Source organism: Aotus nancymaae, unplaced genomic scaffold, assembly GCF_030222135.1.
Source record: "Aotus nancymaae isolate 86718 unplaced genomic scaffold, 86718_ANA_hifiasm-v0.15.2.pri h1tg000030l, whole genome shotgun sequence".
Taxonomy (NCBI): domain Eukaryota; kingdom Metazoa; phylum Chordata; class Mammalia; order Primates; family Aotidae; genus Aotus; species Aotus nancymaae.
This window is the reverse complement of record NW_026988443.1, coordinates 28,462,677-28,476,697: the sequence shown is the minus strand read 5'-3', so window position 1 is coordinate 28,476,697 and position 14,021 is coordinate 28,462,677. Positions and strand designations below refer to the sequence as shown.

At 41.3% G+C, this 14,021-nt stretch overlaps 1 protein-coding gene across 1 annotated transcript in view; it reads left to right on the top strand.

Annotated features, from left to right (window-relative positions):
- The window catches only part of SF3B3 (splicing factor 3b subunit 3), a 49,609-nt gene that overhangs the window by 24,383 nt on the left and 11,205 nt on the right, over positions 1-14,021 (top strand). Inside the window, exons 11-16 of the mRNA XM_012437418.2 lie at positions 1,321-1,393; positions 7,282-7,433; positions 7,878-8,033; positions 8,782-8,937; positions 9,474-9,617; positions 12,926-13,048. Of these exons, the coding sequence (XP_012292841.1) occupies positions 1,321-1,393; positions 7,282-7,433; positions 7,878-8,033; positions 8,782-8,937; positions 9,474-9,617; positions 12,926-13,048 (804 nt within the window). The remainder of the gene's footprint in view (positions 1-1,320; positions 1,394-7,281; positions 7,434-7,877; positions 8,034-8,781; positions 8,938-9,473; positions 9,618-12,925; positions 13,049-14,021) is intronic.

Here is a 14,021-nt window from a genome sequence, read left to right as displayed (position 1 = left end):
AATTGTTGAATGTTGTTTTGTTCCTTTATGCCTATTTGTTATACCTTGTTCTCTAACTAGATTATCGTCACAACTAAGCCAGGGTGACTTGACAGTTTTACATTTGGTATAGAGTGTAGCATAATTGACAGTTGAATTTTATTCATGAGGAACTTCTTAGGTCTTCCTTCTAATTATATCAGTAAACTAGGAAAGGGCTATTCCTCCTGTGAATGTACATGAGTTTTTCCTATAAGATGTGGGTTACACGCTATATATAAGTGGCTACTTTATTGTGTCTAGATCATTTAAAAACATTTAATAAGTTTAATTTTATAATCATTTTACATTTATAGAAAAATTGTAAAGATAGTGCAGAGAGTTTCTGTATAACCCACCTCCAGTTTTCTCCTCTAGATCATTTTGAATTTGGCTTAGATGTTTTGTTTACTCTTACGTTTGAGAACCTATAGAACATGTAGAGAATCATTCACTCTGACTTTGAGGAGCATAAAAATCTAATAGGAAAGACAAAACAGCTAGTGCCCTAAGAAGAAGTGGTAACTGATTCCTTCATTTTGGAGACACAGTTTCGCTCAGTCCCCCAGGCTGAAATGGAATGGCACAGTCTTGGCTCACTGCAACCTCCGCCTCCCAGGTTCAAGCGATTCTTCTGCCTCAGCCTCCTGAGTAGCTGGGATTACAGGCGTCCACCATCATGCCCGGCTAATTTTTGTATTTTTGTAGAAATGAGGTTTTACCATGTTGGCCAGGCTGGTCTTAAACTCCTGACCTCAGGCGATCCACCCGCCTTGACCTCCCAAAGTGCTGGGATTACAGGTGTGAGCCACTGCGTCCAGCCGGTAGTAACTTATTTCTGTGAGTGTTTATAGAAGAGAGGGGTGACTGCCAGCCAAGGGGATAAGGGAATAATTTTTCTAAAGGATGTGGCATTTGAATTGGTCCAGGTGGGATTTGGTCTTATGGGAGCTAGGGAAAGAAATGGGTTGCCAATTTAGATGGCATGATTCATTCCCAGTGGATACTGCTGTTCTGAGGACGATCATGGCATGTTATACCTGAAGGAAAGGGGTATGGTTTTGGCTGCAGCAACTGTACCCTCTTAGACATCTTGTGACTTTTGCTTAAAACTCTCAGGGGGATTGCTGCTGTCTCTAGCCCGTTTGGTTCTTAGGTTCTTCTTTCACTAGGTGGTTTCATCCTGTAAATCCGGCATACATTGTGAACCCTGCCTTTGAGACCTTATTTACTGGTGTGATTGTAAGAAGGTAGCTGAGTTGCATGCTCACTGGATCTGTGGCTTCCCTCCTCTCCTGTCAGGTGTCAGAAATGGCTGTTTCTGAGCTACCCGGTAACCCCAATGCTGTCTGGACAGTGCGTCGACACATTGAAGGTAAGCAGCTCTTTCCCAATGGACAAAATGAGGGTCTGGGTGCCATTGACATAGAAGGCTTAAAAGGCTGCGTTCATAATACTTCTGTATCATTTCCTTTAGCACCATATACCAGAAACTTTTTCTGGCCCAACACTGTTTTTAGGGTTCTTCTAATCAGGATGCCTTCACCTACCATTTCTTTTTGTGCAGGTGGGAAAGGTGGGGGCATAGGTTGGCTGTCTTATTTTAGTACATAAACATTTCATAGAGCTGTCAAGTGTGATGTTCTTTGACTTTATATTGATAAAGGCACTGGATTCATCTGTGTAAGAGTTTTGATGTGAGGGAAAGTTGTGCTTTTTCACTTTTCTTCAACTATGTTCTTTCAAATTGTTTTGAAACCACAGTGAAATTCAGGGTGGTCTAGGAATTAAGAGGTATGGGAAAGCTTGTTAGTCAGTCTTGCTAGTGCTTAAGGGAAGCAGGTGGAATTGAGTGGAATTAGAATTTTGGCATGAGTAGAAAAGTGGGGACAGGGAAGGAGAAGGGAGTTTGAGTTCCTGGATATAAATGGTCACCTGATCCTAAAACTTTGAAAGTAATAGGAGAATGCCTAGTAGTTAGTGCAGTAGCAGGGAAGTCTTGTGACAGTTGAATTGCAGTCTCATAGAAAGAAAGCTCAGTCATTTTTCTGTTGATTCACCTTGGAGCTACATTTTTCTCTTGTTCTCTCAGGAATGCGAGATGGATGAGTAAGATCATCCTGGCTGGCAGACAGCTTTTTCAGGAAAACAGCTATAATTCTGCCTGATATTTAGATATTCTGCTTGTATGAAACATTTAATGAGTTGGGAAATATGTAGGAGGAAAACAACTTACTATTAGTAGAATACTCATTTTTGTGGAATTAGTTTTCATTGTAGGCATTTGAATCATATCCGAGTTGAGTAGAAAGGGAAAAATGTGAATAAGAAATTGGTAGGCTTATGAGCTGAAAAGATAATTATTAGGCACCTGGTTTTGTGTGTAATGTCTGCATAAAGTAGTTTGTCCTTGTTGGTGTTTAACTTTTTAAATAAACTTTTTATTTTAAAACAGATTTAGGGCTGGGTGTGGTGACTCACATCACTAATCCCAGCATATTGGGAAGCTGAGGTGGGCAGATCACCTGAGGTCAGTAGTTTGAGACCAGCCTGGCCAACATGGTGAAACGCTGTCTCTACTAAAAATACAAAAATTAGTTGGGTGTGGTGACGCATGCCTGTAATCCCAGCTACTTGGGAGGCTGAGGGAAGAGAATCACTTGAATCTGGGAGGTGGAAGTTGCAGTGAGCTGAGATCGCACCACTGCACTCCAGCCTGGGTAACAGAGTAAGACTCCGTCTCAGAAAAATAAAAATAAAATGGATTTAGGTTTACAGAAAAGTTAACCCTCACTGTTTATGAAGAATACAGGAAGTTGTGGGGGTTGACTGTATCAAGACATAGTCTAGGTAGTGGGGACAGAAAATCCTGTCTCCTGAATCTCAGTCCAGTGTCCATTTTGATTAACTGCAGTGAGAGTCTGTGGGTCTTGCTGGTTTCTTTCAGGATAAGTTTAGTTGTTTGAGTGCCCACCATGTATTCCAGAGTAATTAACATAGTGTCTTTGCCTTAGAGCTTTTGCCATCTAAAAAAGAAGACAAGTATACAAAACTGTTGTGTGTTGTGATGTGGTGAAAGGCATGGGTACATTGCCAGGAGGGGTTAAAGAAGGGGGCATATGTTTGAAGGTCAGGACGGGTTCTTAAGAGGGACAGCGTTTGCTAACTTGGTGACAGGCAGTTTGTTGCATGATGGAACTTGTAGTTGAAAGTTTTTCTCCTTTATTAAATGTCAGAAGTCTCGGAAAGGACTATATCCTGCTAAATTTTACTCTTTCGGTACTGTAATTTGGGAGTCACCCATAAATATTGGTCGGGTTCTCTTGGTTCACTCAGTTTCCAGATACCCCAAGTTACTGTCGAGTGAACATTCCTTCTGTCCGCACATGCTGCAGTCTTCCAGGCAAATACTAACCTTGGCTGGTACTTGGTGATACACACTACCAATACCAAGCCTTTTTTTCTCTTCCACAGGTGGCTGGTGAAGGTGCTGATCACCACAGGTGTGTACCTACTGCTAGGGTTGACTGTGGGGTCTTAATATTTTATCCAGGGAGAGGGACCTATACAATATATTGAGGCTACCTTGATGGTGTCTGTCAGAGGGTAACTTTGCAGTTGGATGTCACTGGGCATAATAGTGCTATACACTGTCTGCCTGTGATGAGATGGTCTGAGGCAGGAGTCTGCCTCTCTACTTTCTCCCACAGAATTTGTCAAATATGGTTAATTTGTCTTTTACTAAGCTAAAAGAGTCTCTAGCTAGAGAACTTTAGCTTCATACACTCTTGGAGTTGTACATTCCAGGTGTCCTGACTCTGAAAGATCAAGACCTGGAGAAAGCTTTTGAGTATATTCAGGACTTGCTGAAGCAAGATAAGTATCAGGTACTCTTGTCTATGAAGTGAGAGTGAGTTAGTGGAGGCTTCAGTTATCTGGATAGTCGTTCACTTTACCTTTTGGAGTGAGCTGCTCGTTGAGGCTTAAATCCTAAGGCAAGGGAAGTAGAAGAGAAAAACATTCCCTCTTCTGGGGTCCTAAGCAGTGTTCAGACAGATGAGGGGAGCCCTGTTGAACTGAGACCTAAAGATGCATTCTCATACCCTGATGGATTCTTCGCTGAGGTATGAACTATTGTTCTTTCAAGTGAGACTTGCATCTCTTAGAAAAGGGCAGTGTGGATGGTACAGTTCCTAGTCATTTACCTTGACTAAAGCTTGGCTTTGTTCTAAACTCCAACTTTTTTTTTTTTTAATAATTTTTTGGGCTGGGTGCAGTGACTCATGCCTGTAATCCCAGCACTTTGGGAGGCCGAGGTGGGCGAATCACCTGAGGTGGCAAGGTCAAGTCCAGCCTCACCAGCATGGAGAAGCCCTACTAAAAATACACAATTAGCTGGGCATGGTGGCACATGCCTGTAATACTCAGCTACTTGGGAGACTGAGGCAGGAGAATTGCTTGAACCCGGGAAGTAGAGGTTGTGGTTAGCCGAGATCGTGCCATTGCACTCCAGCCAGGGCAGCAAGAGCAGAACTCCATCTCAATAAATAAATAAATAAAAATAATAATTGTAATTTTTTATGGAGTCGGGGTCTTGTTATGTTACCCAAGGTGGTCTTGAACTTGGGAGCTCAAATGATACTCCCTCGTCAACCTCCCAAAGTGCTTGAACCACAATGCCTGGCTTGAACTCCAACTTTTAATCTGTAATTACTCTAGTACATAAAAGTTAATCTGCTGCAGCTCTTCCTCACTGTAGAAGGAAGGGCTAGGAGTTACAATGTGTTTGGTGTTCACAGGACAGTGTTTATTTTGAGGAAATCTGTGATTTAAAGCAGCTTTGATACGTCGTTGACTCACGTCTTGAATTGTCTAGCAAAAGTATGACCCTATTTAAGTCCACTGAGCATTTGTTTTCTTTTATATTTGAGTAATCTGGAGTCTTAGTCAAAGGAAAGGTACCCTTCCTTCCTTCCTTTCCCCATTCTCTCCCATGAAAGTCAAAGGTTGTATGGTCTGTCTTCTGGAAGGCCCCCTTTTCCCCTTGGTGAAGATCCGAGACCAGAAATCCTGGCCAGTTACAGCCTTTTGTTACTTGGCTTTAATTTGCTTTGACACAGTTTTTAAGATTGTTAGGTTTCAGTAATGGGAACACATGAAATGGTACTGTATTCATATAATGTTAAAATTAAGCAACTTCTGTTATTTTTACACAACAAAAATTTCCAGTGCAAAAACTGAGAGTTGGAGTAAAGGTTCCAAGCTTGGTGATACATAGAGATGGATTTTGGTTTTGTTGTAAGCTATTGAGATATCCATTTCAGAGACAACCATGTGCTTACTCATGATAGTGAATAGTGCTTAATTTTACAAAGTCATCTTGTAAGATGTCCTCAAAGCATTTGATATGTAATGACAGTTCTAGCAAAATGATGAAAAACCAAGTATCTTCATGTCCAGTATTACTCCTTATGATGTGGAAATTGAACCTTTAGTCTGTGGATTCCTGGTCTAACCATTAGAGCATGCCCATTAGGAAAGATCTTTGAGCCTTGTTTTACAGCCACCACCATGTAATATATTACATGTACTAATATATATGTAATATTAACTGAAACAAAAGTTTCACAAAACAGTAATTATCTTACTATATATGAAGGACCGTCATAAATTACATTTATTTCTGTTATGAAATGCCTATTGTACAACCCATTAAATTGATTTTATGTCCTGCTAATAGGGCAGAACACTACTGTAGGCCACACCAATGATACATCTTATTGTTTGTTTGTTTGCTTTGAGACAGTCTCATTCTGTCACCCAGGCTGGAGTGCAATGGCACAATCTTGGCTCACTGCAACCTCTGCCTCCTGGGTACAGGTGATTGTCCTGCCTCAGCCTCCTGGGTAGTTGGAATTATAGGTGCCCGCCACAATGCCCGGCTGATTTTTCTATTTAATTTAATTTATTTTTTTAGTAGAGACAGGCTGTCGCCATGTTGGCCAGGCTGGTTTTGAACTCCTGACCTCAAGCGATTCACCCACCTTGGCCTCCCAAAGTGCTGGGATTATAGGCATGAGCCACCATGCCCAGTCGAATGATCTATCTTCACTTGACCCCTGCTTCTTTAAAGAATGCTGACTGCATTTTGCAGAGCTGATCTAGTAATCTTAGTTCAGCTGAACCTCATTTGAAGTCATCAGAACCAAAAGTATGCTCTTCATGTGGATGGATAGACAAGCCCTCTGGCATTAAGGTCTTGACAAGTGCTTAGGCAGACAGGGTCCTATAGCTGCTACTACTGGGAGTGAGGCAGCCACTAAATTTTGGTACCTTTTCTTGTTCTGTTCCTTTTTTATCTGATTTCTGGGCAAGGGGGTGTTGATAGAAAAATTCAAATGTAAAGTAGGAAAATCTCAACTCTTAAAAAATTAGCATGCAAGCTGTATGCCATACATTGTACTGGATGGGGACATTTGCAGAAGCTGTTTTGTGTTGTAGGGTGAGATATATGGGAAATAGAGGGATCTGCAGAAGAAATTTTGAGGGTTTCTGATATATACCTCAAGTCCTCTGACTTCCTTGAGAAACTTATTAGTGTTTGTTTATTCAACTACATTTCATTAGAAAAAGCAAATTCTAATAGGATTGTTCATTTCTAAGTAGTGAAAAAACAGAGAGGTCAAGGTATAACAATATAAACAACCCCCCCACCGCCCATTTCCTGGTTATCTAGTTTTCTTATGTCGTTCCCATTGAGACTAAGAGTCTCAGTTTCCAACCCTAGAATGACTTAGTCTCACAGAAGCTTAAGTAATCTCTATTTTATTCATTAGAGCTTGTGTTTATTCCGACATAAGCTGCTTTTGGAAGAAGTTAGGGATCTTTCCTAGTTAAAAGGGGTATCTCTTCTTAGGAAGGGATTGTGGATTGACAACTGGCACAAATAAATGAAGCTCTAGCTCAGTATGTTCATGCATCAATATTGTATTTAAAATGTCCTCATGCCTCCCATTCCTTTGCTTTGTCCTCACTTCTCTAGCAGATGTCTCAAGAAAATACTGAGGAAGGAGGGTATATCTGTAGGCTCCTATGACTCCCATTTTTCTTTTGGCTCATCCTCTGCTCTGTGTGTGTGTATGTGTATAATAACTACACATAGAAGTGCCTTGGAAGGTTTCTGAAGAGAACTCTTAGTGTTTCATTTGGCTTTGTAGTTCTAATGAGTTCTTATCTAACCAACTCCCTTCTTTTCTTTTTCAGATGAGTTTGATGCCTACATCATTGTGTCTTTCGTGAATGCCACCTTGGTGTTGTCCATTGGAGAGACTGTAGAAGAAGTGACTGACTCTGGGTTCTTGGGGACCACCCCAACCTTGTCCTGCTCCTTGTTAGGAGATGATGCCTTGGTGCAGGTGAGGGTTCTCAGAGCTTACCTACTCGGCTTGCTTTGTTCTTTCTTGGCCTTTGGTGATGTAGGCTTCTGTGTTCCTGTCTCTTTTCACCCTCACCTTCCAGCAGGCCTTAGGGAGGGAACATATGAGTATGGCACATAATAATCCCTTTGTATTTGCCATTTTTTTGTTACAGAGCCACATCACTGTTATCTTCATCTCTAGTAAATATAAATGTTTTGTTAATGAGCTTTGAACTTCTTTGAAGTGGGCATTGCAAAACATTATTTAAAAGTTGACCTTGCCTGGGGCCTACTAAATAAGTCTTTTGTCATTGACTCCACTGGTGCCTCAAATGCAGTGGCCCCAGGTCTGATCGTAGTGAGAGATCTGATAGTTGTGAGGGTCATTCTGAGTGATGAGTCAAATTATTAAAGTCAAGTTTCTTTCTGTTACTGATTCTAGGTCTATCCAGATGGCATTCGGCACATACGAGCAGACAAGAGAGTCAATGAGTGGAAGACCCCTGGAAAGAAAACAATTGTGAAGTGTGCAGTGAACCAGCGACAAGTGGTGATTGCCCTGACAGGAGGAGAGCTGGTCTATTTCGAGATGGATCCCGTATGTTATTTTATCATTGCTTAGTGTAGGGTCCAGAGGGAAAGATGGGCATTGTAGTCTAGGCATTTAGATGACAGTTAAAAGAGAGTCGAAGTGTCCACAAACCAATTTGCCCCTTCACAGAGGTGGGGGAAAGGGTAAGTTGATGCCTAATTCTAGATGGAGTTATGAAATCCCCTCTTAGCAATTAAACACTTGCTCCTCCTGCATTTCACTCTCTACTTTTCCCACAAATATTTGGCATAGATTTGATTTCTGCAGTCTGAATCCATTTCTGAAAACTTCTGTATGGAAGGATATTCAGTATACTTAATTATCTTGCTCTCAGGAGTTTTCTAGTGTGGCAAAATTTGTAGCCTGACTGTACCTTTGGTTGAGATTTCCTTGTCTTTAACCATATTTGCCCTTCACCCATAGTATTCTCATAAACACATAAACAGTTTTATATACCTCCATTTTCTGAGAGCAAAGTTGGCTTAGAAAATTTGTGGCACATTGACCTTCTCAAAGGTCTTTTCATTCTCTGATTGCTAGAGATACTCATTTTGCTTGCAGTGAGCCTGTTAAATTCAGTATTGGGAACTCAGGAAAATTCTTGTCATTGACTATAGTGAGAGGAGTGTGGGGAAGCAGAACAAAATATAACAGCCCTCCTTCATTCTCTAGGTCCAGGGTTTTGGGTGAATTGGAGCATCTAGACTCCTCACCCCTATGTAGTTTTGACCTCACTCTGTTTTTCCTCCTGTAGTCAGGACAGCTCAATGAGTACACAGAACGGAAGGAGATGTCAGCAGATGTGGTGTGCATGAGTCTGGCCAATGTACCCCCTGGAGAGCAGCGGTCTCGCTTCCTGGCCGTGGGGCTTGTGGACAACACTGTCAGAATCATCTCCCTGGACCCCTCAGTGAGTGACACTCTCAGCTTCAAGGATCATCTGGTTGCAACCTGACCATCTGGCCTACTCCTGATGTCCATTGTCCATCTCTGAGATCAGCTGGGTTAGACCCCAAAATCTGTACCTACTGCTTCTCTTGTGTTGCAGTGTGTTTCAGGAGTCTCCTGCTGGGTGCTGTGGTTTAAGAATATGATCCCTGAGACTACAGAAATGTTTCTTTGGCTTAAGCTTGAATTCCCTTTTTTTAGTTAAAAACCAAGACCGCTTAAATTTGACTTGCTCCAGGACCGTAGATGACTTTGTGGGAGGTATGCTTTGCTTTATTACCTTTACCATTATCTCTTTTGACAACAGGAGAAAAGCATGATCTTCCTGAAGCTTATTCTGAGATTTGGTGTAACTAATAACTCAGTACTCTCTTAAAACTCACTTCCAGGGTTTTTTTCTGTGCATAATCTAATTCTAGAATTAGATTTCCCTAGGTATGTTTTTTTCTCCCAATATTGTTGTTTTCTGTGTTTTTATGATTTCTCTCTCTCTCTCAGGACTGTTTGCAGCCTTTAAGCATGCAGGCTCTCCCAGCCCAGCCTGAGTCCTTGTGTATCGTGGAAATGGGTGGGACTGAGAAGCAGGATGAACTGGGTGAGAGGGGCTCGATTGGCTTCCTATACCTGAATATTGGGCTACAGGTAAGAGATCCAGAGGCCCACATTGTAAACATCAGGTCTTCTGTAGTTTCCATGCACTCCTTTTTTTGATAACAGGCATTTTCTCTCTCCTTGGTTTCAGATCCTCGCCTTATGAAAAGTAAACAGTGTCACTCTGGGTTCTGCTGTCTTAACTCTTTAATTTGAACAAGAGTCTTCACATCTGATAAATGCTTTTTGATAGCTGCTCTGTCAGAACTGGATGGGATCACCTGTAGTTCCCACTATTCATTTCTGCTTTTGGAATGAATACCTCTCAGTTCATAATTGGCTTCATTAGCAATAAAGGATCCCTAAATGTTCCCTGTTGCCAAAGTTGCTGAGCTCTTCGTGCTGTGAAAAAGTGTGCTTTGACACTAACATAGTGTCAGGATTCTTGATCATATATTTTTATTTTCTTTAATGATTATTGACTCAGACATCTAAGTAATCTAGCCCAGGTATTTTTTCCTTTTTAATTTTACTTCCTGATTTAGAAATCTCAAACACAACCAGAAGTTAGAGAAACTAATACAGTGAACTTCCATGTACCCAGTTTTTTTGGGGGAGCGTCATTATTATTTATCGTTTTTTTCTTTTGTTTGATTTTAACTGGCTGCCACATGTATTTTCTATCTTTTTTTTTCCTTTTTAGTTTTAACAACTAACAACAACATTCTGCTGTTTCTGTTTTATCTTTTCCCTGGACTATTTTTAAAGCAGATCCAAGATGCTCTCATTTCGTCTACAGATAATTGATAATGTAGCTCCAACAGATGTCTGTTTTTGTAAGACATTAGTATTATCATGCTCAGCAAAATATAACAATAGTTTTTTAATACGATGTTCCAGTTTTCCCCATTGTTCTTCTTTCCCCCAAAGTGGCTTTATAGTGGGTTGTGCTCAGCTTCTCAGCATAGCATTCTACGCTTTTTTCCATTTGCTTCATCTGTCTTTTTATATCTCTTAACCTGTCCTACCCCATTTTGCAGCATTACAAGATCACATCATTTGTCTTGTACAGTTTCCCACCTTCTGGACTTGACAAAGTCATTGCTTGTGTGTTCAGTGTTCTTGTATCCTCTTTATTAAGCTGGTGGGTAGAGTTAAGACCATGCCATCTGTTAGAAATACAAGGTGATCTACAGGTATAATTTAAATTTTCTGGGCCAGGTGGGCAGATCACCTGAGGTCGGGAGTTTGAGACCAGCCTGACCAACATGGAGAAACCCCATCTCTACTAGAAATACAAAATTAGCTGGGTGTGGTGGCACATGCCTGTAATTCTAGCTACTCAGGAGGCTGAGACAGAAGAATCTCTTGAAGCTGGGAGGCGGAGGTTGCGGTGAGCCAAGATAGTGCCATTGCACTCCAGCCTGGGCAACAAGAGCAAAATTCCATCTCAAAACAAAAAATGAAAAACAAATAAAAATAAATAAATAAATTTTCTTGTAGCCACAAAAAGGAAAAAAGTAATTTTAATGCTTTTTTTCTTTTTTCTTTTTTTTAAAATAGAGATAGTGTCTTGCTGTGTTGCCGAGGCTGGTCTTAAACTCCTGGCCTCAAGTGGTCCTCTTACATTGGCCTCCAAATGTGCTGGTGGGATAACAGGCATGAACCACTGTGCCTGGCCAGTTTTAATGTTCTTTTAACTCTGTATATCTAAAATCATTCCAACATGTAGTTAATATAAAAATTGCTGAGGTACTTTACCTTTTTCTCTCTTTTTTTTTTCTTAATTAAGTCTGAAATCTGGTATTTGGTACGTTACACTTAACAGTCAGTCTTAGTTCTTTTTAAAATCTATTTTTATTAAAAAATTTTTTCCCTTGAGACAGAGACTCACTCTGTTGCATAGGCTGGAGTGCAGTGGTGTGATCTCAGCTAATTTTTTGTGCTTCTAGTAGAGACAGGGTTTTGCCATGTTGCTCAGGCTGGTCTTGAACTCCTCAGCTCAAGTGATCCACCCGCCTTGACCTCCCAAAGGGCTGCGATTACAGATGTGAGACACCACTCTAGGTCCTGTCTCAGTTCTGATGAGCCACATGTAGCTTGGTATAGCTATAGTATTGGATATTGCAGATCAAGAAATTGGTTAGATTCAGATTTATTGGGGGAGGGGGCATTTCTTTGCTTACTGTAAGTACATTTTACACAGGAAAAGAATACTTTTTTTTTTTTTCATTGTTCACCTATTTTCAGAGTAAAGAGTAAGGGCCATAGCACTCACTTCAGTGGGGACCAGTAAAGTGGGTTTTTTGCTGTTTTTTAGAGTAACATTGGCCAGGTGCTGCAGCTCATTCCTGTAATCCCAGCACTTTGAGAGGCTGAGGCGGGTGGATCACTCGAGCGCAGAAGTTCGATACTAGCCTGGGCAACCTAGTGAAACCTTGTTTCTACCAAAAATACAAAAAGTAGTCCGGAAAGGTGGCGCATTTCTGTAGTCCCATCTACGTGGGAGGCTTAGGTGGGAGGATTGCTTGAGCCTGGGAGGCGGAGGCTAAAGTGAACTTGTGCCACTGTACTCTAGCCTAGGTGACAGAGTGAGACCCTGTCTCAATATATAAATAAAAATAAAATAAAGTAACATCATAAACTTGGGTGGATGTAGCTCTTCTCTCTGTGTCTTTTTTTTTTTTTTTTAAATAGAGTCTCACTATGTTGGCCAGGTTGCTCTTGAACTCTTGGCCTCAAGCAGTCCTCCTTCCTTGGCCTCCCACAGTGCTGTGATTACAGGTGTGAGCCACCTCACCTGGCTTGTTTTTTTTATGGGGGATGCTTAATTGCCTCATTCTAGAAAAGTGGAAATTTCTCTTTCAAATTGGTTTCTTTGTCTTTTTAACACAACCCCACTATTTGTGAGGGTTTCCTTGCCCTGTTGCACAATAAGGTGTCCCCACATGTGTCTGGAACATTCTGCCCCAGCCCCAGACGAGTCTTTCCTTTTAGAAACCTTGTTCCTTTAAGAGGAAATGCTGTTTAGGGACTGTGATCAATATGGTTATTTATTTATTTATTTGAATTATATGTTAATGAGGAAGGATTTAACATACATGGTAAAAAGAAATTTTAAGGAAAAATAAGTTTGTTTTTACTTAGTAGATGGTCCATAACTTTGAATGATTAAGTGATTTAGTGAGAGAATGAATGAATGGCTATCTGATTATTTAGGATCTTTTTTAAAACAACCAAGTTATTTCTTTCCATCTGCTCTGATTTCTTATATGAAGTAGCCAAGGGGGAGGTTTCCCATAATAGCTGATATGCTTCCATCATGAGTAGGCTTCACCCGCTCCTCTCGTTTTGATTAGAACGGTGTGCTGCTGAGGACTGTCCTGGACCCTGTCACTGGAGATTTGTCTGACACTCGCACTCGGTACCTGGGTTCCCGTCCCGTGAAGCTCTTCCGCGTCCGAATGCAAGGACAGGAGGCCGTAAGTAATGAAGGCTGGGACAGGGAACATGTTTGGGATTTTAGTGGCACCATCTGAAAACAGTCTTTGTTGTAAGCTTTACTTTCACGAATTTACCACTCTGTCTTGATTGGTTTCCTTTATGTGGGAAGTCCTGAGTTTCCTAACCTAGAGCCTCCTCATTGGGGTTCCATGGTACCATGTCATTTATACGTGGGTTGAGATACTGATACCTTTAACCCCCTCACTGATCAAATAGGGCTGGAAACCTCCTGTCTAGGACACCATTCGCCATGAGAATTCTCAGGTTTTGCCCCAGTCTTGGATCAGTACTAACTTTACTATCTGATGTGAAAGAGATTGGGAAACATTGTATCCTGTGTAGTTAAGAATGTTAGTGTTTCTGGGCACTGTGCTAATTGATTCCATGTAATTCTTTTTTTTTTTGGCACTGTTGCCCAGGCTGGAGTGCAGTGCTGCTATCTTGGCTCACTGCAAACTCCAGCTCACTGCAAACTCTGGCTCCGTGGTTCAAGCGATCCTCTTGCCTCAGCCTCCCGAGTAGCTGAGATTACAGGCACCCGCCATCATGCCCAGCTAATTTTTGTATTTTTAGTAGAGATGAGGTTTCACTGTGTTGCCCAGGCTGGTCTCAAACTCCTGACCTCAGGGGATCTGCCTGCCTCGGCCTTCCAAAGTGGACTACAATCGTGAGCCACCATGTCTGGCCTTCATTCCTTTTAATTCTTGGAGCTGTATAGCCTTGTGGCACTATTTTCATTTTACTGTCACGGAAGCAGGCTAAGAGAGATGATGTGGTTTTTTTAAGATCATATGGCTCGTAGCCCATGCCTTTCGCATATGCTTAGCTACACTGCCTCTTTCTAACCCTCTTTTTCTTAAGATAGCCTGTTAGATTTCCAGAATATCTTAGGATACTCTGCACTGAAATTTAGGGATAGGGTTTTTGGTCAGGTTACCATGTTTGTGTTTT